At 40.4% G+C, this 24,406-nt stretch overlaps 1 protein-coding gene across 3 annotated transcripts in view; it reads right to left on the bottom strand.

The window, feature by feature from the left end:
• The window catches only part of SYT9 (synaptotagmin 9), a 185,418-nt gene that overhangs the window by 49,491 nt on the left and 111,521 nt on the right, over positions 1–24,406 (bottom strand). For all 3 annotated transcript variants that reach the window (XR_014231410.1, XM_082341596.1, XM_082341597.1), the window contains exon 4: positions 983–1,103. Coding sequence is in view for 2 of the 3 variants with exons in the window: in XM_082341596.1 (XP_082197722.1) it covers positions 983–1,103 (121 nt within the window). In the remaining variant the exon portion in view is untranslated. The remainder of the gene's footprint in view (positions 1–982; positions 1,104–24,406) is intronic.

Genomic DNA, 24,406 nt, shown 5'->3' on the forward strand with positions numbered 1-24,406 from the left:
AGTTGCTTGCAGTCGGGTTGCAAAGGGAGAAGCAGTTCAGCAGGGAGAGAAAGGACATAGGCTTGCTTGTGGTGCCATGCTGGGATGGGGTGACCGGTGGCAAGGCTGGTCTCTGCTTCAGGTGGAGCTTTCCTGGTTTCACCTCACTATTCTGGTCAGTGGGGAGTCCTTCTTGCTTCACCTGCCTAACCATGTGTTGCTCTGACACCCATACACTGTCTAGGGGGACTTAGAGGGCCAGAAGAGGCCATATCTTTTTTTCTGCTTGAATAAAACACTGGCATCCAGGAAGCAAAATATATTGCACCTTTTGATTTCAGTGACCAAAAGCCAGTGAACTGGGGGTTTTGCGACCACACTTTGGGAGCCCCTGAAGAGGTGGCTTGTGAACTTGTATAAAAGGAACTGCATATCAGGGTTTTTTTCTGTTAGGGTTTAGAATTTAAGGCTACATGCTTGATTCACTGGAAAAACCAAACTGCATAGTTCACTGATGCACCTTTTTATATAAGGATATTGGATATCAATCTTCTAAAAGCCTGAGGTGATGATGATTGCTTGTGTGTGAGGAAAGACCCAATTAGATAAGCTATATCAGCATGTGCAAACTGTAGGTCCAGTCCACAATTATGTGAAGGAGAAGACCTAAGAGAGAATAATGGTAATAATAATGAGAGCTAACACCGAGGAGCATTTAGTGTGTGCCAGGCACCGTTCTTAGGTGTCATATGTATTAACTCACTTAATCTTGTAACAACCGAAAGAGCCAGATACTATTATTGTCCTCCTTTTTACAGATGGGGAATCTAAAGCCCAGAGAGATTAAGTGACTTGCCCAAGGTTACACAGCTATTAGGTCTAGGACTAGGATTAAACTTAGGCAGTTTGGTTCCAAAGTCCACGCACTTTATTACTCTACTGGAAGCTTCATAAGGTGCTACATAAGAACGTAGGAGGAAATCTGCATTTGAGATTGTCCCACCTGATGCTCCTGTTATGTCCATTGCCTTTAAATTCCTTGCTTTTATAATGGTAATGGTCAGCCTGCCAGCCGTGGGAAGATAGCAGAGGGAAAACATCAGCTCTCCAAGATCCACGTTGTCCTGTTGAGAGAGCACAAACTGAAGCATTAGAAAGTGCCTTCAGCCTGGTGCACACAGGGGCAGGGGCAGGGCAGCATTGCAAGGGACCGCACTGCTCCTTCGGCTCATCTCCCAGATGCCTGGTGCCCTTCCCCTTCACGTAATCAAGCAGATGAAGAATAAATGCCTGCACTTCGGGAGCACCATCCCTAAGGAAGCACACTCGTCTTTAAATGGCAGAGCTGTGGAGCCCATCCAGGGTTCTGCCCCTCTTTCCAGCTACCTGCAGCCCTGCAAAGCATCACACAGGTCCCGCGGCCCACAGCAGCCCCCAGAGCGGAAGTTCCCATAGCCTTAGCTATCCCCTACGGAGCCCGCCGTGTGGCTCCACTCATATCCCCATCACATCCACACAGAGCCCCCAGGACAAAGCTACACAAAGAGGTGCCCCACAGTGCTGGGCTGCCCCACTGGCAGCCCCAGACAGGCTCTGCACACAGCCCACCCACAGCCTTGTGCACTCTCTCAGACAGGTCTCCGTACAGCCCCTTGGAGACTCCCAACCCCCAGTTCCTACCTAGCTTCCGCCACAGTTTTACCCACAGGCCTCACATAGCCCGCAGTGTCCTCCAGACAGTCACCGTCTATATGCATTCTTCCCCTATAGCTCCACACACCTCCCTACAGAGACTCCCCTCCCCAATACCTCCGTACACTCCTGCAAACACTCCCCATTCCAGCACGCGCACGCGCACACGCCCCTCCACCCACCAGAGCACCGCACGCAACCTGGTCACGTGCAGCCTGTGCAGACCAGCACGTGGCTCCACTGGACCCTGCAAACACCTAGTCCCTACAGGGCTCTCGACGAAGACCCTGCAGCAGCTTGAGAGTGGCAGCCCGTGACAGCCCTGGACACACCTGGACACCTGCCCAGCCCCTGCACAGTCTCCAGGCAGGAAGAGATAGGTGGGGACCCAGACCCCGCAGGCCCCCGACGGCTGACCCCCCTGGCTCCCACTTTGCTGCAGCTCTTGCCTTCTCTCGATGCGTCTCTAAGAAGCCCCATTTCCCTCTGCTGGGGAAAACATCTCCTGGGGCAGTGTGCAGTCATTCAAATAGGTCAGAAGACACAATTCTCTTTCTCCTTTTTAGCCCAGGGAAAGTATACCCAGAAAGGAAAAAAAAAAAAAGCCAGTTCATTTAGTTTCAATTTCTGTGATACCTGAGGTTATCGAGCTGGGTGTCTGTGTCTAATTAATACAGTTTCATACTGACAATGCTCTGGGGAGTCCGGTTTTTGCCCTCAACATCCACAGCCTCCCCTCCCCTCCTTGATTCTCCAAGGATGCTACTATTTTTAGAAGCACAGATTCTGCTCTGTAAGGTCACCTCGCCCAGCCTCCCTCCTTGACCGCTTCTGCAGGAGGATGAGGCGAAGGGAGTCTGTTTAGTCGCTAAGGCAGATGGATTGCTCTGTATCCTCGAGCTCTCCCTGCTTCATGTAAATAAATGACCTCTCCTCGCAAGCAGGCCAGGCTCTTCTGGTTCCTGGAGCCCTAATATCAAGAGCCCCAGGTAGCTGGGCCTTTCGCCCTGGGGTGGAGGTGTCACACGGGGCAGGTGCTGGACTGCTTTGTGCTCTCGGGTTCCCAACGGCAGGAGTACGGTCTGCTGTTACTGAAGGATCTGACCCAGCTTCCTGCTGGTGGCGGAGGAGAAAGAGGAGCAACAGCTGTCCCCATAAATTACCTTTTCCCCTCTATACTCCCTGGCCTATTCCTTTGCCCTTGGACCTTTCCTGTTTGCCTTAAGCAGAAAGGCCCAGACACATGTTCTTCTCAGAGGACTTTTCACTGCACCTGGCTCAAGCCCCCTCTCCTCTCATCCTGCCCCAATAATCTTGGTTTTACAAAGTAAAACAGGAGCAACCAAAACCATGCCTAAGAAGTTTCATCATCATTTTTTCGGCATCCAATTTCTGAGGGCCCACACTGCACAAGCTCTGTAGGGCTCAAGATGTGACGATGCAGTCCCTGCCCTCAAGCCCAAGGCACATAACTGAACGTAATGTGTCAAGCTACTTTTGTCCTAAGTACATTTTTCCCCAACGTAAACCTCATTCATAAATATTTATATTATATTGCTGTTTGCTCACGAGTTAAAAGGAAAAAAAAATTGCGCTTCAGATTTGGTTATATATTCAGAATATGAACTAGGGCAAAAGTCCACTTTCGTACTTAAAAAAAAAAAAACCCTGAGCAAATTAAAGAAAGGTTTATTAAGGGGAAAACGCTTGGTTTGATTTCCAAGTGTTTTAAAAATAAATCATTTAAAATTATCTAAATTATGAAAGTAAAAATGATAAAATTCAAATACAAGTTTTTAAGTATAATCGTAAAATATGTCCTTTTCTTATGTACCTACCACCTAAGTCACTCCTTTCCCCAGAGTAACACTGTGGATAATCATGCACATTTTTCTTTTCATCCATCATCCATCCGTCCATTCATTTATTCACTTATTCTTCTAACATTTGTCGTGGTTGTGGTTGCTGAACATTGCTCTCGTCCAGGTGCTGAGAGCTGTTTCTGCTGTGGTGAACAACAGATGTGGTCCCCTGAGAAGTGATGGGCTTGCTGGGATACGGAACAGAAGTTGATGGCACCTAATGCTAACTCTGCTTTCTCCCCATCAGCTGATGCTGATTTGGGGTTAAGCATCTGTAGATCTTGATGTTTATAAACATTCCTTAATTCAGTGGTTCTCAACCAGGAGCAATTTTGCTCCCCTAGGGCACATTTGGCATTATTTTTAATTGTCACAACTGGGGAGGCAGTTGTGTTACTGACATCTAGTAGGTAGAGTCCAGGGACGCTGCTAAACATCTTACAATGCACAGGGAAGCCCCTCACTACCATGAATTATCTGGTCCAAAATGTCAATAGTGCCAAGGTTGAGAAACTCTGTCTTATACAGAAGTGCTTATATTGTTAGTAAAAATTTTTCCAGAATGCTGATAAAAGTCAAATATGAAAGAGTTGTGGAGTGTTTGGCTTCTTTTCCAGCTTGACAGAAATCAGATATGCAGAGGTGCCCTGGTGGGTACAAGGGGAAGGAAAATGTCATACAGAGAAATGCTTCATTTGCTCCTGCTTTGTGTGGCCAAGTTCCGTATTGTTGGCAAGATATATATGTAGGGAATTTATAGCAAGTGTGTGTGTGTGAATTCTCTACCTGCCAATCTGTAAACTCTTTCTGTGGTATGTTCGCCTGTAGTGGTCTACGATAGCTCTAGTTTTTGTGTAACTAGCGCACTTTTGCATTCCTGTTCTTGGGTTCTTCTGGTGAAGTCCTTCCTAATTCCATGAAGTTCTAGAAGGGCTGCTGCAGGAATTCAGACTGACCAAAATATTCATGCCCCTGTCCACTATTGTCTGTTCAGGGATGAGTATGTAACCCAAGCAGGGAGTTTTAGAGTCTTCCCTGGGACTGAAAAAATCAATATTGAGAAAGAGAAATTTTCATTTTATTGGGGTTATTCACTGGAAAGATATGAAACAAGAATTGTTGTAAGGTTCTTGTACTATATATACTATAAGTAGTATAATATCACTTTAAGTTAGGCTGTGTATATTAAAGACGTATACTATAAACCCAAAAGAAATGACTAAAATAATACAAGGATTTATAGTTAATAAGCCAACAAAAGAGATAAGATACATGCTTTAAAAATATTACGTTAATCCAAAAGAAGGCAGAAAAAACTGAAAAGGGAATAAGACCAGAAGAGACAAAGATGATAGAAATAGAAAACAAATAGTAAGCTGGTAAATTTAAACTCAACTATTCCAATAATTACATTAAATATAAAAGATCTAAGCATCAAAATAAAAGCAAAGATTATCTAATTCAGTAAAATAGCAAGACCCAATATCATGCTCTCTACAAGACATTTAATTTAAATATAAAGATATAAGTATATTAAAAGTGAAAGAATAAAAAAGATATGCTACACTAACACTAATAAAAAGAAATCTGCAGTGGTTAAAATAATATCACACAAAGTATAGGTAAGAGCAATGAATATTACCAGGGACAAAAAGGGTCATTTCACTATGATAAAGGGGTCAATTCATCAAAAGCACATAACAATTCTAAATATTTATGCACTTTATAGCATACTAACAGAATACATGAAGCAAAAACTTGTAGAATTGTGAGGATAAACAAGCTGTAGTCAGAGATTTGAATACTTGAACAATACTATTAACTAACTTGGCCTAATTAGGGGCATTAAAGAAACACCCTACCACACAGCAATAGAATACACATTCTTTTCAAGTGTACCCAGAACACTGAACAAGATAGACCATATTATGGGCCACAAAACAAGTCTCAGGGCTTCCCTGGTGGTGCAGTAGTTGAGAATCTGCCTGCCAATGCAGGGGACACGGGTTCGAGCCCTGGTCTGGGAAGATCCCACATGCCGCGGAGCAACTAGGCCCGTGAGCCACAACTGCTGAGCCTGCGCGTCTGGAGCCTGTGCTCCGCAACAACAGAGGCCGTGACAGTGAGAGGCCCGCGCACCACGATGAAGAGTGGCCCCCGCTCGCCGCAACTAGAGAAAGCCCTTGCACAGAAACGAAGACCCAACACAGCCAAAAATAAATTAATTAAGTAAAAAAAAAAAAACAAAAAAAACAAGTCTCAATTAAATATGAGAAGATTCAAAGTATATTTTCTGGTTGCAATGGAAATGAATTAGAAATCAATAACAAAAAGATATCTGCGAAATCTCTAAATATTTGGGAACTAAGTAACTTCTAAATAACCCATGGATCAAAAGGGAAATCAAAAGAGAAATTAGAAAGTATTTCGAACTAAACTGAAATGAAAAAACAACAAAAATTTGTGGATACAGCTAAAGTAGTACTCAGAGGGAAATTTATACCACTAAAATGCTTATATTACACAAGGAGAAAAGTGTCAATTCACTGACCACCGCTTCCACTTCAAGAACCCAGCAAATAAAACAAATTAAAAGCAAAATAAGCAGAAGAAAGGAAATAATAAATATTAGATAGAATAATGTAAAGATGTATATTTTAAATCATAGAGTAGCCACCTAAAGAACCAATAAGTACATGTAATCAGCCATTACTGGAGATAAACTGTAACCATAAAAATACTCAATTCAAAAAAAGGCAGGAAATAAAGAAGAAAAAAAGAAAGAAAGTACAGGTGGAACAAATAGAAAAGACAGATTTAAACACTACCATATTGATAATTACTTTAAATGTATATACCTGATAACTTCAATTGAAAGGACATAAATTTTCTGATAGGATCATAAAGCAAGACCCAACTACATATGCTGTCAACAGGAAATCCACTTAAAATATCATGAGAGGGGACTTCCCTCGTGGTGCAGTGGTTAAGACTCCACGCTCCCAATGCAGGGGGCCCAGGTTCAATCCTTGGTCCAGGAACTAGAGCCCACATGCATACCGCAACTAAGAGTTCGCACGCCACAACAAAGGAGCCCGGGAACCGCAACTAAGGAGCCCGTCGGCCGCAACTAAGGAGCCCACGTGCCCAACTAAGGAGCTGGTGAGCTGCGACTAAGGAGCCTGCCTGCCTCAACTAAGACCCGGTGCAACCAAATAAATAAATTAACTAAAAAAAATATCACGACAAAGATAGGTTTAAAGGTGGAAAAAATTAGGCCATGTAAACAAACCTCGAGTGGATATATTAATATCAAGAAGATTTCAGAGCAAGGAATATTACCAGGGAGGAAGGGAATATTTCATTGACAAAGGCTAAAATCATCAAGAGGGCATAATCTTAAATGCGTATGTTTCTAATAACAGAACTTCAAAATATATTAAACAAATCTGATGGAATTAAGAGGAGAAATAGGCAAACCCACAAGTGGAGTTAAGAGATTCCAACACTGCTCTATCGGTAATTCATTGAACAAGGAAGCAGAAAAGAAGTAAGGATATAAAAGACTTGAACAGTATTATTGACCAACCTGATGTAATTGATATTTACTCTACCTATTAATACTCCGTCAAACAACAGCAAAATGCACATTCTTTTCAAATATACACTAAACATTCAGCAAGATAAATCATATTCTGGGTCATTAAAAAATTCTCATTAAATCCAAAATGAATGAAATCATACAAAGTATGTTCTTTAACGATAATAAAATTAAAGTAGAATTCAGTCATAGATATCTGGAAAATCTCCAAATATTTGAAAATTAAACAATACTTTTCTAAATTACCTATAGATCAAAGAAAAAAATCATAAGGGATATTAAAGATTATTTTGAACCAAATGGTAGTGGTTACATGACTATATACATGTGACAAAACTTGTACACTTAAAATTTGTTAATTTTATTGTATGTAAATTAATGGGGATCAAAAAATTCTGAAAAGACATTTTACAGAGGACTGTATTTTTGTCTTCTAGTTTTACTGTCCTGAATTCAGAGAATATGTCTTGATGGTTTTAACCATTGAAAAAATTATCCTATCCTATCCCATTCATTTGTGCTCAAATATGTCTGAAAATAATGCCTATGCTCTATTTGTAGGGGACATATTTCTATATGTCTATTAAATCAAGCTTGTTAATTTTGTATCCAAATCTTCTTCCTCTTGGAATTTATTATGATTTTGTCCTTTAAAATATGGTTTCTTCCCATTCTACTGTTTCACAGCCAAATTATTAGCAAACATTTAAACTATGGTTAAAATATTTATTTCTCTGCTCACTGCAGTTTCATAAAACCCATATCATCCCCCACTCTTAGATACATTTTTCATTTTCCTTGTGTATGTCCTTGAGTACTGTTTTTCCAGTGAGGGTTCACAGGTAGTTAAAGTAATCTCTATTATGCTCTAATTCTTTCTTTTTTTAAAAATAAATTTATTTATTTATTTATTTTTGGCTGTGTTGGGTCTTTGTTGCTATGTGCAGGCTTCCTCTAGTTGTGTCAAGAGGGGGCTACTCTTCATTGTGGTGCGCGGGCTTCTCATTGCGGTGGCTTCTCTTGCTGCAGAGCATGGGCTCTAGGCACGTGGGCTTCCGTAGTTGTGGCACGTGGGCTCAGTAGTTGTGGCTCATGGGCTCTAGAGCGCAGGCTCAGTAGTTGTGGTGCACGGGCTTAGTTGCTCCGTGGCATGTGGGATCTTCCTGGACCAGGGCTCAAACCCGTGTCCTCTGCATTGGCAGGCAGATTCTTGCCACCAGGGAAGTCCCTGTGCTCTAATTCTTTAAAGAAAGTTAGCTGGGCACAGAATTTAGGTTAAAATTACTTTACCTTAGAATCTTTTATTTTGTCACAATATATTCTAGTACTTCATGTTCCAGCTAGGGTGTCTGATGCCATTCTTTTGCAGATTTTTTTCCCTCAAGGAGGTTTTAAGATTGTCTCTTTGTACTTTTACTTTGTACTTGTACTTTCTGAAATTTCCCCGAAAGGTACTGATATCTTGTTTTCACTGATTTTGCTTGGTCCTCAGTGATTGATGTTAATTGGAATGTTTTTTCTCTTGCTTTAATCTCTTTTTCTCCAGTGATCAGTTGATCTGTTTGTTTACTTTGGACCTTCTCTTTCATGATGTTGGTTTTCTAGGACATCCCTAATTGTCTTTATTTATAACTGAAGGGTCAAAGCAAAAGTCTTTTACAGTTCATCATTTTGTGAGGAGCCTCATGAGGGAGTGGAGGCAATCTCATATTTTCATCTGATATATATAACTGGACGTTCTGAAGAATTATTCTTTAATACTACTTGCATGATATTAACATCGCCAAAATTATTGAACTTTGGTTTTATAGTAGGTTACAAAACTTAGGCAAAGAGAATCATTATCAACAGACTTTTGATACCCCAGTCTCCTCAATATTTTCTGAGTACCACTGTACTGGGTGGTCCTCAAGACCACCCTCAGGTCTGATGATTCATGAGAAGGACGCATAGGACCCAAAAAAGCTGTTCTACTCATAGTTACGGTTTATTACAATAAAAGGACACAGATTTAAATCAGCAAAGAAAAAAAATTACATAGGGTGGAGTCCAGGAGAAACCAGGCATGAGTTTCCAACTGCCCTTTTCCAGTGGAGTCACACAGACAGCACTTAGTTCTCCCAGCAGTGATGTGTGACAACATATACAAAGTATCACCAACCAGGGAAGCTCACCTAAACCTTGATGCCCAAGGTTCTTACTGTGCGTGGTACCGGGTACCCACATGACTAACCTTAGCTGGTCAGTCTTTACTCCCTTCATCAGAGGGGGATCAGCATAGCCCAGAGCCCTAGATGAACAAAAACCAGTGTCCATCATAAATCACACCATTAGCAAAAAATATTTGGTGTGGTCCAAGGTCTGTTTTACAAAGAACTCCGATCAGTCAGGATATTCTAAGGGCTTAGAGGTTATCTTTCAGTCAAGGACTAGTCCTTTCTTTGGAATGTTTAGGGTAGGGTCTAGGCACCCCAAGCTTGCTGAGTCAATCCTTTGCTATACATACACCATGCCCTTATTTCAGCTTGCCTTTTCACACACATTTTCCTGTACTGAAAAGGGGAGAAGTGGTTGTGGTCCATACACTTGTGTACCTAACCATCACACATTCTCACACAGAGGTCAACAGCTGATGTCATAGAAGACATCCGGAAGGAGGTTAGTTAACTGCAGGGTGTGGCAGAGATGTTAGATAGGATGAGAGCTGACCATAATGCAATTAAGCTAGAACTCTGTAATAAAAAGATAACTAGAGGGTTTCTATATGTTTGGAAACTAAGAAATACACTTCCAAATAAACCGTGGTTCCAAATAAAAATCACAATGAAAATTAGAAATATATTGAACTGGATGATAATAAAAATTATACATTTCAAAATATGTGGAATGCTGTGATATTGTGATTTATAGTAAGAAATATATATATTTGGTTTTCTTCCCTTTTCCTGACACAGGGTTCCTGACACCCTTGTAAATTCCTAAGTGATAAGAGTACTAGGAGCATCTTTTGTTCCAGTGAGGCAACTGATGGGGTGCTCCTTGATGGCTTCTGGATGGGAACTGGTCACCAAAAAGACCAAACCATGATTAGAAGCTTGAAATTTTCAGCACCAGCCCCCATTCTCCAGAGATGGGAGAGGGCTGGAAATGAAGTTAATAATTGATCATGCCTACATGAGAAAGCCCCCATAAAATATCAAAAGTATTGGTTCCAAAGAGCTTCCAGGTTGGTGAACACATCCATGTACCAGGAAGGTGACACATCCGCAACTCCATGGAGACAGAAGCTCCTGTGCTCAGGACCCTCCCAGACCTCACCCTACGTATCTCTGTTCATCTGTATCCTTTATTACATCTTTTAATAGACTGGTAAAGCAAGTAAATGTTTCCCTGAGTTCTGTGAGCTGTTCTGGCAAATAATCGAATCCAAGGAGGAGGTCATGGGAATCTCTGATCTGTAGCCAAGTTGGACAGAAATTGCGGGTAACCTGGGGACCTGCTACTTGTGACTGGCATCTGAAGCCAGGGGCAGTGTCATGGGACTGAGTCCTTAATACGGTAGATAGTGTCAGAATTGCAGGACACCCAGCTGGTCTCGCAGAATTGCTTGGTATAGGAATAACCCCAACATGTTTGGTGTCAGAAGTGCTGTGAGTGTGGTAGCAGTATGAGAGTAAAAGAGAAATACACAGGACCCACACAAATGCTTAAAATTCAGATTAAGGGGAAAACTTTTTAGCTTTAAACACATAGCATGGAACAAAATAAGGCTGATTAACAGTGATCAAAGCATCTGAAAGAACTTGGAAAAAGAACAACAAATTAAACCCAAAGTAAGTAGAAGGAAGGAAATAATAAATTTAAGAGCAGAAACTAATGAAATAGAAAACAAATATATTAAAGTAAATCAATGAAGCCAAAAGTTAGCTTTGGAAAGGCTAAATAAAAACTGCTAAGCTTTGTTAAAACAGATAAAAAAGAGGGGGCAAGAGAGAAAAGGCAAAAATAACCATGTCATTGTTGAAATGCAACACAACTATGGATCTTTACTAAAAGCATTAAAAAGAGAATAAAAAGATTTTATAAACAACTTTACGCCCACAGATGTTAAAAATTAGACACAATGTACACGTTTTTCAAAACACAAAACATAAAATCTATATAAGAAGAATTAAAGACTCCAAATTTCTATGGCTCATTAAAAAAACTGAATCTGTAATTAAACACCTCACCATAAAGAAAATTTCTGGCTCAGTTGGGTTCACTGGTGAATTCTATTAAAGTTTTATGGAAAAAATGCAGCCAATATTATGCAAACACTTTTAGAGAAGAGAAAAAGAGGGAATACACCCCAATTTATTTTTTGAAGATATCATATTTTGGGTACCAAAATTGGAGGCAGCCATTACAAGAAAGGCAAAATTACAGACCAATTTCACTCATGAAGTGAGATTTTTAAAAAACTGAACAAAATATTAGAAAACTGAATGCAGAAAAACATGAAAATGATAATTATTCCTCTCATATGTTTTATCTCAAGTTCATAAGGTTAATTTAACATATGAAGTTTTAAAAATATAATTGCCCATAGTAATATAATAAAGAGGAAAAGTCATATAATTATCTAAGTGAATGTAGAAAAATACGATAAAAATCAAGCATCTATTTATGATAAGAGTTTTTAACAAACCAGATATGGAAGAGGAATTTGCTTATCTGATGGAGGGCCTCTAAAAACAAGGCTGCAGCATTGGTGTACGTACTGGTGAAATGTGAAAAGCTTCCCAATTAACATAAGAAATAAGACACATTACTACTTCTATTCTACACTGTACTTGAGGTCCTAGCTAGGGAAATAAGGTATGAAAAAGAAATAAAAGCTATAAAGTTTTGACATGAAGAATTCATTCTGTCATTTATTGTTAGATGATGCTCTGTGTAAAGAAATTTTTAAAAACCTGGGAAATTCCCTGGAGGTCCAGTGGTTAGGACTCTGCACTTTCACTGCCAAGGGCCTGGGTTCAATCCCTGGCCAGGGAACTAAGATCCCACAAGCCGTGCGGTGTGGCAAAAAAAAAAAAAAAGAAAGAAAAAGAAAAGAAAATTTAAAAACCTACAGATAAATTATTAGAATTAATAAGCATGTTTCTTGATGATTGGTAGATTGATGGATATGAGATAAGTAAAAAAAATAGATTTCATTTCTATATACCAGAAAAAACAGGTTAAAAAAAAATAGAAAAAAACCATCACTTAAAATAGCGTCAGAAAACAACAAAACCTTGGAATAAATTTACCCCAAAATGTCCACTATTTCTTTATAGAAAAAAGATAAAGCATTATTTAGTAAAGTTAAGGAAGGTCTAAATAAATGAAGAGATATACCATGTTCACAGATTGGAAGAACTCAATATTATACAGATATTCTCCAAACTGATCTACAGGCTAAATGTAATTCCAATCAGATTACAATTTGACAAACTGATTTTAAATTTAATTTGGACATGCAAAGTGCCAAGAGCAGTCAAGATTCTCTTGAAGAAGAACAAATTGGGAGATCTTACTCTACTGGATAGGAAAACTTAACTAGAATGCTACTGGACTAGTGTAGTATTTGTGCGGGCAAATAAGCCCATGGAGTTGTATAGAGAGCTCAGAAACTGACTCATGCATGTATGGACATTTGTCTTATGTACTGATTCTCTTCATTTGCCTCTCCACCCACTCCCTGCTCTATGCCCTTAAAGGCTGTCCTCTACAGAAAGAAATAAAATCTGATGTATTTATTAAGAGACTTAAACATCTGACAGAGTTTCGGACAAGTTACTGATAGGCACATGAACATACACACCCACACACAGCAAATAAAACCAAGATAACTCATTTGTTGGTTCTTCATTCAGCAAACATTGATGGAATGCAATTATTTGCCAGGTACTCTTCGGGGTGCTGGGAATCCATCAGCAAACCACAGGCAAAAGTCATTTGCCATCGTGAGTCATATTTCTTATGTGTGAAGCTTGATAATGAGCAAAATAAATTATATACAGACACACGTATATATACACATATACACATACACATAAATACACATATAATAACACATGTATAAAAAATACAGAGAAGAAAAGAGTCGAGAAGAGGGATTAAGTAGTGTTGAGGAGTTAAATAAAATGTTAAGTGGGGAAGGCTTCACAAGAGAGTGCCTTTTTGAGTGAGGACCTGGAGAAACAAGGTGAGAAAGCCAGTAATGCGGCTAACTGGAGGAGATTCCACGCAGACCAAGGAGCAAGTGCAGATGCCCTGAGGTGGGAGTGTACCTGCTATGTCTGCGGAAGGGAAAGGAGATAGTGAGAAAGGCAGAGAGTAACAGTGGTCAGGTCATAGAGGTTGTGAGGGACCCGATCATTCAGGTTATCAAAAGAATTGTGGCTTATGCTCTGAGTGGGAATGGAAGTCATTAAAAGGATTGAAGCAGTAAAGTAGCACAATGTGACTAACAGGATCACTCAGGCTCCTGTGTTGAGAATAGTCTGAGGGGACAAGGGTAGCAGCAGGGCCATCAGTTAGGAGATTACTGCAACGAACCTTGTGAGAGGTGATGTGGCTTGGTCCAGAGAAAGCAGTGGTGAGAGGTCATCAAATTTTGAAGATGAAACAATAGGATTTTCTAATAGATTAAATGATAGAAAGAGAGTAGTCAAGGATGATTCCAGTATATTTGGCCTGAGTTAACAGAAAGGTGGAACTGCCATTAACCCTCATTTCTAAATGGTGAGGGAGAAGGCACCGGGCTATGGGAGAGACCAAGAACTCAGTTCTGCATACGTTATATGTACAATCCAAATGGGGATGTCAGGTAGCCAATTAGATATGAGTATGGAGATCAGGGGGAAGAGCCAGGCTAGAGATACAAATGACCAACTCCTGGGGGAACAAAGAATGTAATCACACTACATGGTTCAGCTATAAACTAAGTTTACGCAATAATGATATAAATATGAATAACTATCTCTACAAATTTATGATATTACTATTTTGAGAAGATGGAGGAGGATAGAGTGTGTATGTTTGTGCAGTGCAATGAGCTAAATCTTCAATTTCCACAATAAAATTAAATAGAAATCTAAAACTAAAAATAAATAAAATAGATCATTGAAAAAATATGGAGGTATATTTTGAAATAAACAGTTGAAAGTATGTGCTTGGAAGAGTGGGAATTGAGGCTGGGGGTATAAAACATATAGAGGACTTGTTATTTAAAAGCCCTGAAACCTGGACATATAGTACAACAGAATGAAGCTCAGTTCAAGTCTTAGTGCCTCCCTATTATTAATGCAACCTTAGATAAGCTACATAATTTCTCAGTTTCTCAGTTCTCTGCTCTCAGTTTCCTCATTTGGAAACTAGAATTAATATCTAAAGCCTAGGGCTGTTAAAAAGATTAAATGAGAAAACCTGCATCTGCAGTAAATATGAGGTGGCTGTTATTATTACAATTGATTACATGTTTCTCACTCTCACTGGCCTCTGTACTCTTCCAGGGGAAGTCCCATTTATCCATCTCTCCTAGTGGCTGACACTTAGGAGTAGCTTAGTCAGTATTTCTTGAATTGATGCACAAATGAAGAGGAGGTGCAAGGGCTCTTGGACATCTGCTGCAGCCCCAGTAGCCTAGCTTCCTCGAGACTTTGGGTCAAATGTCCAGGAAGCCACCAAGCTATGGGACATTTGGTCACCACCCACCCTGATATTCCCCAGCACTACTGACTCACTGAGAAATCCTGTTCTCACAGAGACTCTTACAAAAACAAAATCCCTTGCAAGATAAAGCAGCAAGAAATCATTATTTATCAAGTGGAGAGGAAATCCCAGTTGCAGCATTTCCCTTAAGTGTCATTAATTCTCACTGTAACAATTACACTGATGGCCCAAACCTGGCCCACCTGTAACATGGGAGCTGGTAACGATTTGGTCGCTCAGTTTTCCCAGAAACTCCAACTATATTCCTGATGCTTGCCCCAGACATGACAAAATTGGCAAAAACACCTCTTTTCAGTGACAGATCCTACCAATAATTAGCATGCACTGTTAAAGTAACTGTTGATTGCACTTTATTTATAGATATTAACATGATTAATTGCACTGGAAGTGTTCCTGGAGGATGACATTCTCTGAGCCGGTGCTGGGGCACGAGTGAACCCCTCAGCCCTCACAGGGGACTGCGAGAGGACTGCCATCAGCTCACTCCTTTCCCTTTTCTGAATCACTCCCTCAAATGATTCTAGATCTAATTCCATAGGACTGGCCCTACATTAGAAAGTATTACTCTGACTAATGATGTGCTCACCTAGGAATGGACAGGAGAATAACATCCCATACATGTAAAGCACTTTACGGCTGACCAAAAAGATAGTGATTCACATCACTATCTTATCTGATCTTACCCAGTTCCCTGGCTTAAAATGCCACTTACGTATGGACAACTCCAACATTTATATCTTCATCCCAGCCTCTTCCCTGCATTATAAACTCATATACCCAAGTGCTTTCTTTAGATGTCTAGTTAACTGTCTAATAGGCATCTCAATCTTAGTATTTCAAAAATGGAGCTGATTTCCTTCTCCTGCCCCCGGACTTCCTACCCGTCTTTTTCATCTCAGTTTGGTAAACACATCTTCCCAGAAGCTCCCCAAATCTGGTAGTCATCAAATTTACACTCCTCCTCTTCTCTTACCCTCCCACATCTGCAAGTCATGTTATTTTTCCCTTCAGAAATATCTAGAGTCTGTCCAATTTTCTCCATCTCTGTGCTGCTACCCTATTCCAAAATACCATCACCCCTCTCATGTAACTCCTGCAGAACCATGAAGACAAAAGGAGAAGCGAGTCCATGAGTCAGAATGGCTGCTATGGTAACCCTGCTTGCTTACATATCTTCATGCTTCATGCCCTGCAACATGACTGAGTCTGGGATTCCCAGTCTGGACTGGTGCACTGGTGAGGACTCAGAGGACTGGTTCCACCTGTGGAGGAGACATCGTGCACGGTTCCTGACCTCCCCACATGATTGGCGCTTCCCCTCAGAGGCTTCTCAGAGTATGACCTAGGGGCTGGAGAGCTCCCACACAACTGTACTACACAAGGAGCCGGCGGCTGTATCCTAGAATGGCAAAGGCAGATAGGATTGATGATAATAATAACACAAAGAAGAGGGAATTTCCTGGCGGTCCAATGGTTAGGGCTCTGTGCTCTCACTGCTGAGGGCCCGGGTTCAATCCCTGGTCGGGGAACTAAGATCCCACAAACCGTGCAGTGCAGCAAAAACAAACAAACAACAACAACAAAAACTACAAAGAAGAGCTTAATGGTAATAAGAATGATAACAGCTCAATCCGAGCAACTTCTTTGCCTTCCTGTAAAAAAGAAGTGGCTTTGGCTGGTCTTGAATGACAGGACGGCTGGTTTTACCCTGCTGAGATTTGAGCATTTCATATTTCAAAACACTACCCAGCACAGCCAGGGAAGAAGTGGTGCCCTTGGCAGACACGCTCTTCTGTGACATACTCAGCCAACCATGTCTCACCGAGGGCTTTCTCGGTGCTCAGCTTTTCTTAGCACTAGACGGTAAAGGGAAAGCTTGGCGACTGGCTTGTGCCCCATAGGAACTGACCGCCTAGGATGACAGGCAGCGCTTCACCACAGGCTGTGGTCAGGGCCTTACCAGGCAAAGAGGAAGAACACAGACCCAAGAGTAGAGGGCTGTGCCCTTTTCCTGGGAAAGTAAGTTTGCTGCTCATCTCAGAAATGGTATCAGGATTAATTATTTTAAAAGTATTGTTCCGAAGGCCCTAAAAACATCCGTGAGTCTTCATGGGTTCATTAAAAGCAGGTGATAATAGACTAACATCACTTCTTTTTTTGATTTGGGTTATTTGACTCACATATCATGGCACTCTTGTAGGTGCAGTAAATGTGGACCTCGGCCCAGCATCTGGTAAGCTCTCTCCTCATCTCCTCATAGATGATCTGGATAAATTTAGGCTAGACGACAGTAAAACACGGCAAATTCATATCCAGTTGGACAACCATACGTAAAGGTGGTGACTATGATTCAACAACTTGGGTATTATCCAGTTCTGTGACTTTATCAATAACTTAGAAGAAGACAGAATTTGAGCATGACACAGTAGGCATAATGAGTACACTGGACTCCAGAATCAAGATCCATAAAAATCCTGACAGGTAGGTGAGATGGCTAAAGCCTAACAATATGTATTTATCAAGATCGATTATTTCAGTGCCTAAAAAGTCAATAGTGCAACCTCTGAAGTAGATGCAACCTAACACATGTGAAAGCAAAAGGCTTTATGGTTTAATCTTGTTTTGAATCAAAATGTGATATAGCTACCAGAAACTAATTTTGCTTTAGGCTGCATCGATAGAGATACAGTCTAGAGAGTGAGGTTATACACCAGCCACAGCACACCCGAAACCTGAATTCTGTTCTGGGCATCTCCATTTTAGAGATATGTAATGACCTGGAAGATGGTGAGAAGGGCGACCACCATGGGATTACATGAGGAACGATGAGGAACTGTTAAGCTTTCTGGAAAATATTCAAGAAAGATGAGATTCTTGTCAGCACATATTTGAAGTGGGGTCACATAGAAGAGGGACTAAACTTGTTCTTAATGTTTCCAAGGTTTAGAACCAGGGCCAACAAGGGGAAGACATAGGAAGACATAGAATATTCTCCTCTATCACAGTCCACAGTCTGTTTGTCTCTGAAGGAGGCAAATTCCCTGTCTGTTCAGCTGGTGTCTCTGCTTTAGAGAGGAACGGAGTGGTTGGAAAATGTAAAGCCTTTCCCGGCCCTGACATGCTGCAGTTCCCTGATCTCAGACATCAGCTGGTAGGCAAGAGGAGACAATCAAGTTCTGGAGCAAGGCAACTGTGTTGTCAGAACTGTGATGAAGGAGATAGGATTTGGTGGCGTGTGCAACTGTGTTTGAGGGGAACATGTGGAGAGACTAGGAGGTCAGAAATGGTGAGGGCTGTTGACTAAAAATGCTTAATTCAGCACCTTAGGAACATGCATACTTTAAAAGGAGACATGGAAAACAGGAGGTGAATTCCAAATCTTGGTGCAACAAGCACAAGAATTTTGCGTATCAGAGTCTTGCTGAGACTTCTTCTTCTTCCTCAACACGCTGCCCTAATAAATTCTTCTAGATTCACACATGATTTTTTTCATACTCCTATTTTCCCAGGGAGCATGTCTTGTTAAATACTGCCTTCGGTGAAAACAAAGACAGCAAATTTCAAAAGTTAAAGGGCTACAGAAAAGGCTTTAGTATTTAATTTGAAGGTAAAATAACCTACTCTGAAAAGACATTTTATAGATCCATAAATCCTTAATAGAAAAAAAAAGGAACTGGAGATGAAAATTTGTTCTTCTCTTAAGAAAAAATACCATTTGGGAATATGAGAGCACCCTTAGAAGCTTAGGCATTGTGTGTAGCTCCGGCTGCTACAATGCGTTTCACTGGCTTTCGAAGAAAAAAAACCATTAAGATGTGTTGGAAATAATTATGAATTCACTGGGCATTCTAAGCATCTTTGTCATCCTGAACATCTCCATCAAAACTAAGAATAGTTTAGGGGAGACAGGAGGATGAGATTTTCTAGGAAAGAGGCCCTCTAAAGAGAAGTATAACAGTCAGTGAATTAAACCAACAAGCTCAGTGGAATGAACAATCATAAAGAAAAACACATTAATTTTATTCTACCATGGATGGAGACCTGTTCCACAGATAATCCCAGGACACAGGGCGTTTTTAACCTTTTATTGGAGACAAGTACTAGGATCCCACTTCTATTCTGTCCACATGAACTGTTCCTCCATCCCTATTACCACTCTTAGAGCTTAGTACATGGGTCACCAAGCCATTTCATTTGACCTCCAAAATATGTCTTGATTACAACTCTTCCTATCTGCCTTAGTCTCTGAAAGATTACTTGGGGGTAATTCTACCTCTTCCAATCCATCCTTCACATAAACACAGATCTGACCATTTTGTTTCCTTGCTTAAATCCTTTAATAGATCCCAGATGCTTTTAGGTTCAAATGTGAACCTCTTAGCATATCCTATGAAAGACAACTTCTCCAGCCGTCGTCCTGTTATTTCTCCTACCTAACATGTCCAATTCTCCAATCAGTCTAAACTAGTCTTTACTCCCTACACATACCTTACCCTTTCATTCCTTTGTGTGCTGTTTCTTCTTCCTGAGCAACTCTGCTCACTTCTCTGCTGGAAAAATGGTTTTTTTGAGTCTTTGGAGACCCAGCTTACAAGTTATCCCTTCTGTGCAGCCTTCATGTCTCTCCAACCCTGTGCTCTCTGCTCTGGCAGCCCTTTGTCCACATTTCTATTACTACATGAAATTAGAGATATTTGTTTTAGACGATGAGGTGCTGAAGGCAGGAGCTATATTTTCTTCCTTTTGGCACTTTTATCTGGGGCCCTGGCCATTTCACAGAAGAGAACCCTGGGTCAGAGAGGTTAAGTAACCTTCCCAAGGTCACACAGCTAGCTAGTGCTGGAGCCACACCCCAAGCAGGCAGCTTGACTGCAGAGCCTACAGCACTCCCAAGTGGGGAGCCCTTGCATAGCTCAAGAGAATCTTAGGGGATGGGGAAGGCGATGGTGGCCAATGGTGGCCAAATTCTCTTTTTTGTGTGTGGTGGAGACTTGAGGAAGCTTGAAGTTGCTGAGCTGGGAACTACAAGCCTCCAGATCCTTCCCTTGGCCACACATTTCCACCCTCAGGACTGACCTTCTCACACCTTTCATCAGCAGGAACTTGCTTTTGCCTTTGCAGCTAGAGGGGAAAAGAGAAAAAAAAGAGAGCGAGAAGCTACCTTGACTGAATCCTATTTAAGAACTAGGTCAAATGGAGCTTTAGCAAAAGAGGGTCTGCCTTTCTTTCACACATAAGCATTAGACTGTTTCCCTCCAGGTCCACTAAAATTTTCTAATACTCTTTAGGGAAGTAAGAGATTTTGTTACAATAAAGGGTAGTGTAGGTGTAATCAGGGGGCATCTCAGATGCACTTCCAATAAAAACAATAGTAATAGTCTCCCTCTCTCTCTTTCTCTAAATATTAAACGAACTAAAAATACATGTAAAGATAGAGAACAGACTTGTGGTTGCCAAGGAGGAGGGAGGGCAGGGAGAGGGATGGACTGGGAGTTTGGGGTTATTAGATGCAAACTATTACACTTAGGATGGATAAACAAGGTCCTACTGTATAGCAAATGGAATTATATCCAATCTCCTGGGATAAACCATAATGGAAAAGAATATAAAAAAAGAATGTATATATGTGTATAACTGAGTCACTTTGCTGTACAGCATAAATTAGCACAACATTGTAAATCAACTATACTTCATAAAAAAAGAGTAAAAATAAATAAATAAAAATACATGGAAAGCATTTAGCACAGTGTCCGAAATATATGTGTTAACTCCTTATCTGTGTTGCTCCCATACTTCTTAGAGCAGTGCCTGGCATGGGGTAGGTCTATAAATATTAAATGCAATGCATCAATGAATGAATAGCAGTAGTCTCTACAGGAAGGGAAAGATAGACTGATCAGGGAGAACACAGAGCAAGGACTCCTCTCCATCATCTCAACCCACATTTGAAGATGCTCTTACATCCTGATCTACAAGCTGGATGGATATAGGAGACACACAGATACTAAAAGAATTTCCTACACATATACAATGGAATATTACTCAACCATTAAAAAGAATGAAATAATGCCATTTGCAGCAACATGGATTGACCTAGGGATTATCATACTAAGTGAAGTAAGTCAGACAGAGAAAGACAAATATCATATGATATCACTTACATGTGGAATCTAAAAAAAATGATATAAATGAACTTATTTACAAAACAGAAGCAGACTCACAGACTTCGAAAACAAACTTATGGTTACCAAAGGGGAAATGTGGCAGGGAGGTGTAAATTAGGAGTTTGGGATTAACATATACACATTACTATATATAAAATAGATAATCAACAAGGACCTACTGTACAGCACAGGGAACTCTACTCAATATTCTATAATAAGCTGTACGGGAAAAGAATCTGAAAAAAGAATGGATATATATAACTGAATCACTTTGCTGTACACCTGAAACTAACACAACATTATAAATCAACTATACTCCAATGTAAGATAAAAAATTAAATTTAATAAAAAAGGAATTTCCTAGGCTATGGAAAGAATTACACAGAAAAAAAGACAAATAAGATGTCGTTTTGAAAATGTATAGCCCTTGTTGCTACAGAAAGTGATCAGACACCAGCAGAGAAGTTGAACAACTTGTCCATGGTCACAAAATTCACCAGTGTCAAGAATGGGTCTTTCCACCTCTATGTGCTTTCTCTGGCCCTAAGTCTTCATTCAAAGGTGGCGGTTTTTAGAATGTGTCAAACAATCCTATTAGAATGTCAGAACAAACCTCCCACTCCAACTCCCAGGATTCATCAGAGGGTCTGCAGCTTTCTCCTCCCAATGCTCCTTTTGAGATTCATAGGAATTTCTGGGAAGGCTAAGTCAACTGCTACAGAGAGTCTACTTCCTGGCAATGGCCCAAAGCCATTCCACGTGTTGGGATGATTTAGGTGACAAACCTGGGCACCAGGGCTGCCCTGATCATGTGAAGAATTCCCTGACTCCCTAGTGTCATGACTTATTCTATGTTGTGCAGGAATTCTCTCTTCTCTCAAAAGGCACAGTTCTCATTCACCTAGGATGAGAGCAAAGTCCAGGGGAGAACCTGGGAATGTTTAAAAGAAGTCTTCCCTTTAAATTTATTCATTCACTTATTCAGTAAGTATTTGTTGAACATCTACCATGTAACAGGCACTACACTAGGTGCTGGGCATATAAGGAGGCAAAAAGGATAAGAACCCTTGCGGTAACAGAGTTTCCATTGTAGTTAACATTCTAGAACTCAGACAATAAACAAATTAAACAAGTAAACTATTTGGACGTTAAACAGTAAAATGTGTCGCCAAAAAATTACAGGGAGATAGGAGGTTGTGGAAGGAAATGCAATTTTAAATAGGATGGTCAGGGAAGAACTCAGAGATGACGACATTTAAAAGAAGACCTAAAGGAAGTGAGGCAGCAGGCATAGGGGTAGCTAGGGGAAGAGGTTCCGGCAGAGAAAATGGTGCTGAGGCGGAGTGTCTGAACATCAGAAAGGAGGCTCCAGTGTAGCCGGAATGGAGAAAATGTTTGGGACAGTAGTGGGAGATGAGGTCAGAGATAATGGAGGGAAGGGGTCCAAATTCTGGAGGACTCTGGCTTTTATTGTGATGACACGGGGTGTTATCAGAGGATTTGGGGCAAAAATAATAAGAATCAACCTAAAAGTTAAAGGGATTAGTCTAGCTTTTGTGTAGAGAACTTGCTGAGGGCAAAGTAGGATCAGGATAACCATGAAGAAGGCCGTTGCAATAAACTTGCAACCTACGCCATTCAAGCTTCAGTTGTTTTCAGTTAATTTCTTAAGATTGTCTTGGATTTTATAAGGTCTCCTTAATCATTAAGAAGTATTTCGGGCGATTGGGATTGACATGTATATACTGATGTGTATAAAATTGATGACTAATAAGAACCTGCTGTATAAAAAAATAAATTAAATTAAATTTAAAAATTAAAAAGTATTTCAATTGGTTATTGCATTAGCCACTGCTTCCACTGTAGACCTGCTTTTGCTATTCATCTAGTCAGATTCTATAACGTGTGTAGGATGTTCCTTTTGTTTAGGGAGCTTCACAATAGGGGCCTAACTGAATATTCTCCCCAGAAACTCTGGGATATCAAAGCAAAAGCCTCTAGGACAATCTAGAAAAATGTAAATAGAACGTTAAAAATGTTCATCAGGTAGTTGTTCCCTGAGGCCATGGGCCCCAATCACACCTGAACATAAGTATCTTCCTCCTGGGTCTCCAAAAGAGAAAAAGTGAAGGCTTCCCTAGCCTCCAGCTGCTTCCAGACATCTGGGAGAGAGTCCAAGTATAAGGCTGAATTATGGGAAACTTCCCCTTCTGTAGGTCAAAAATGGAGCACTACCAGTGATTTCATGGCACAGGGTCCGTGTGGGCTGAGCTTGCGGCTGCCCTAGATGCTCTCATTAAATGCCCTCCAATTTAGTACATGAGAACTCATTCCAAAGTAAAATGCAAACCTCAAAACTCAGGGCAGCCAAGGATGCCAACAAAGCCTATACCTGCAGCAGTGGGACTGAGAGCAGGTAAGCAGGGGGCTTGGGATCCTCTGGAGCTCGGCCCTAGCCTGTGACAACAAGGGAAGGGGAGGTATGGGATGAAGGAAATTACTCGAGGGTAAAATGGGTAGGGGAATGGGAATGAAAAGGTGACATATGTAAACTGATTTACTGAAAAATATACTCCAGAGGAGAAAATAATGTTAACTCTTATATTGAGTTTAGTATAATCCTGAAACCAGTATCTGGCAAAGATGCGCAAAAGAAGCAAGCACCTCCACCAAAACAGTAAAAAACAAGCGAAACTATAGGCCAGTTCTTATAAGAATATAGTTGAAAGTTTCCTGTATGATATATTGACAAATAAAATCTATCAGTATTAATAAAACACCTTTACCAAGTAGGGTTTATTCCAAGATGCATGGATGTTTCAAAATTAGTAAATCACATGAGTGGATTAAGGACGAAAAATCATGCAAACATCTCAGCAGAAAAGATATCAGATAAAATTCAACATCCATTCCTAATAAAACAATAATGTAACACTAAGAGCAGTATCATTAAATTCAAGACCAGGACAAGAATTCCTGCTGTCATTCCTATTATTCAACAGTTTGGGAAGTTCTAGCCAATGCCATAAAATAAGGAGATACATAAAAGGTAAAGTTATTACAAAAAAGGAGCAAAAATATGATTCTCCATAGAAGATATAATTGCTTAGTTGGAAATCAAAGATAACCAAGTGAATAACTACTGAAACTAATGAAACAGTTGTCTAATAAGAATGTACAAATAAAGAACTCCCACAAATCACAAATCAGGAGATAACCCAATAAAAAAGGGAAAAAAGCTGAAACAAATTTTATAGAAGATATATGAAAAGCAAGAAAAGGTGCTTGGCATCTCTAGTCAAAAAGGAAAATCACAATGAAATGCCATCCTTAGAACAGCTAAA

Source organism: Balaenoptera borealis, assembly GCF_965194805.1.
Source record: "Balaenoptera borealis genome assembly, chromosome: 11".
Lineage (NCBI taxonomy): Eukaryota > Metazoa > Chordata > Mammalia > Artiodactyla > Balaenopteridae > Balaenoptera > Balaenoptera borealis.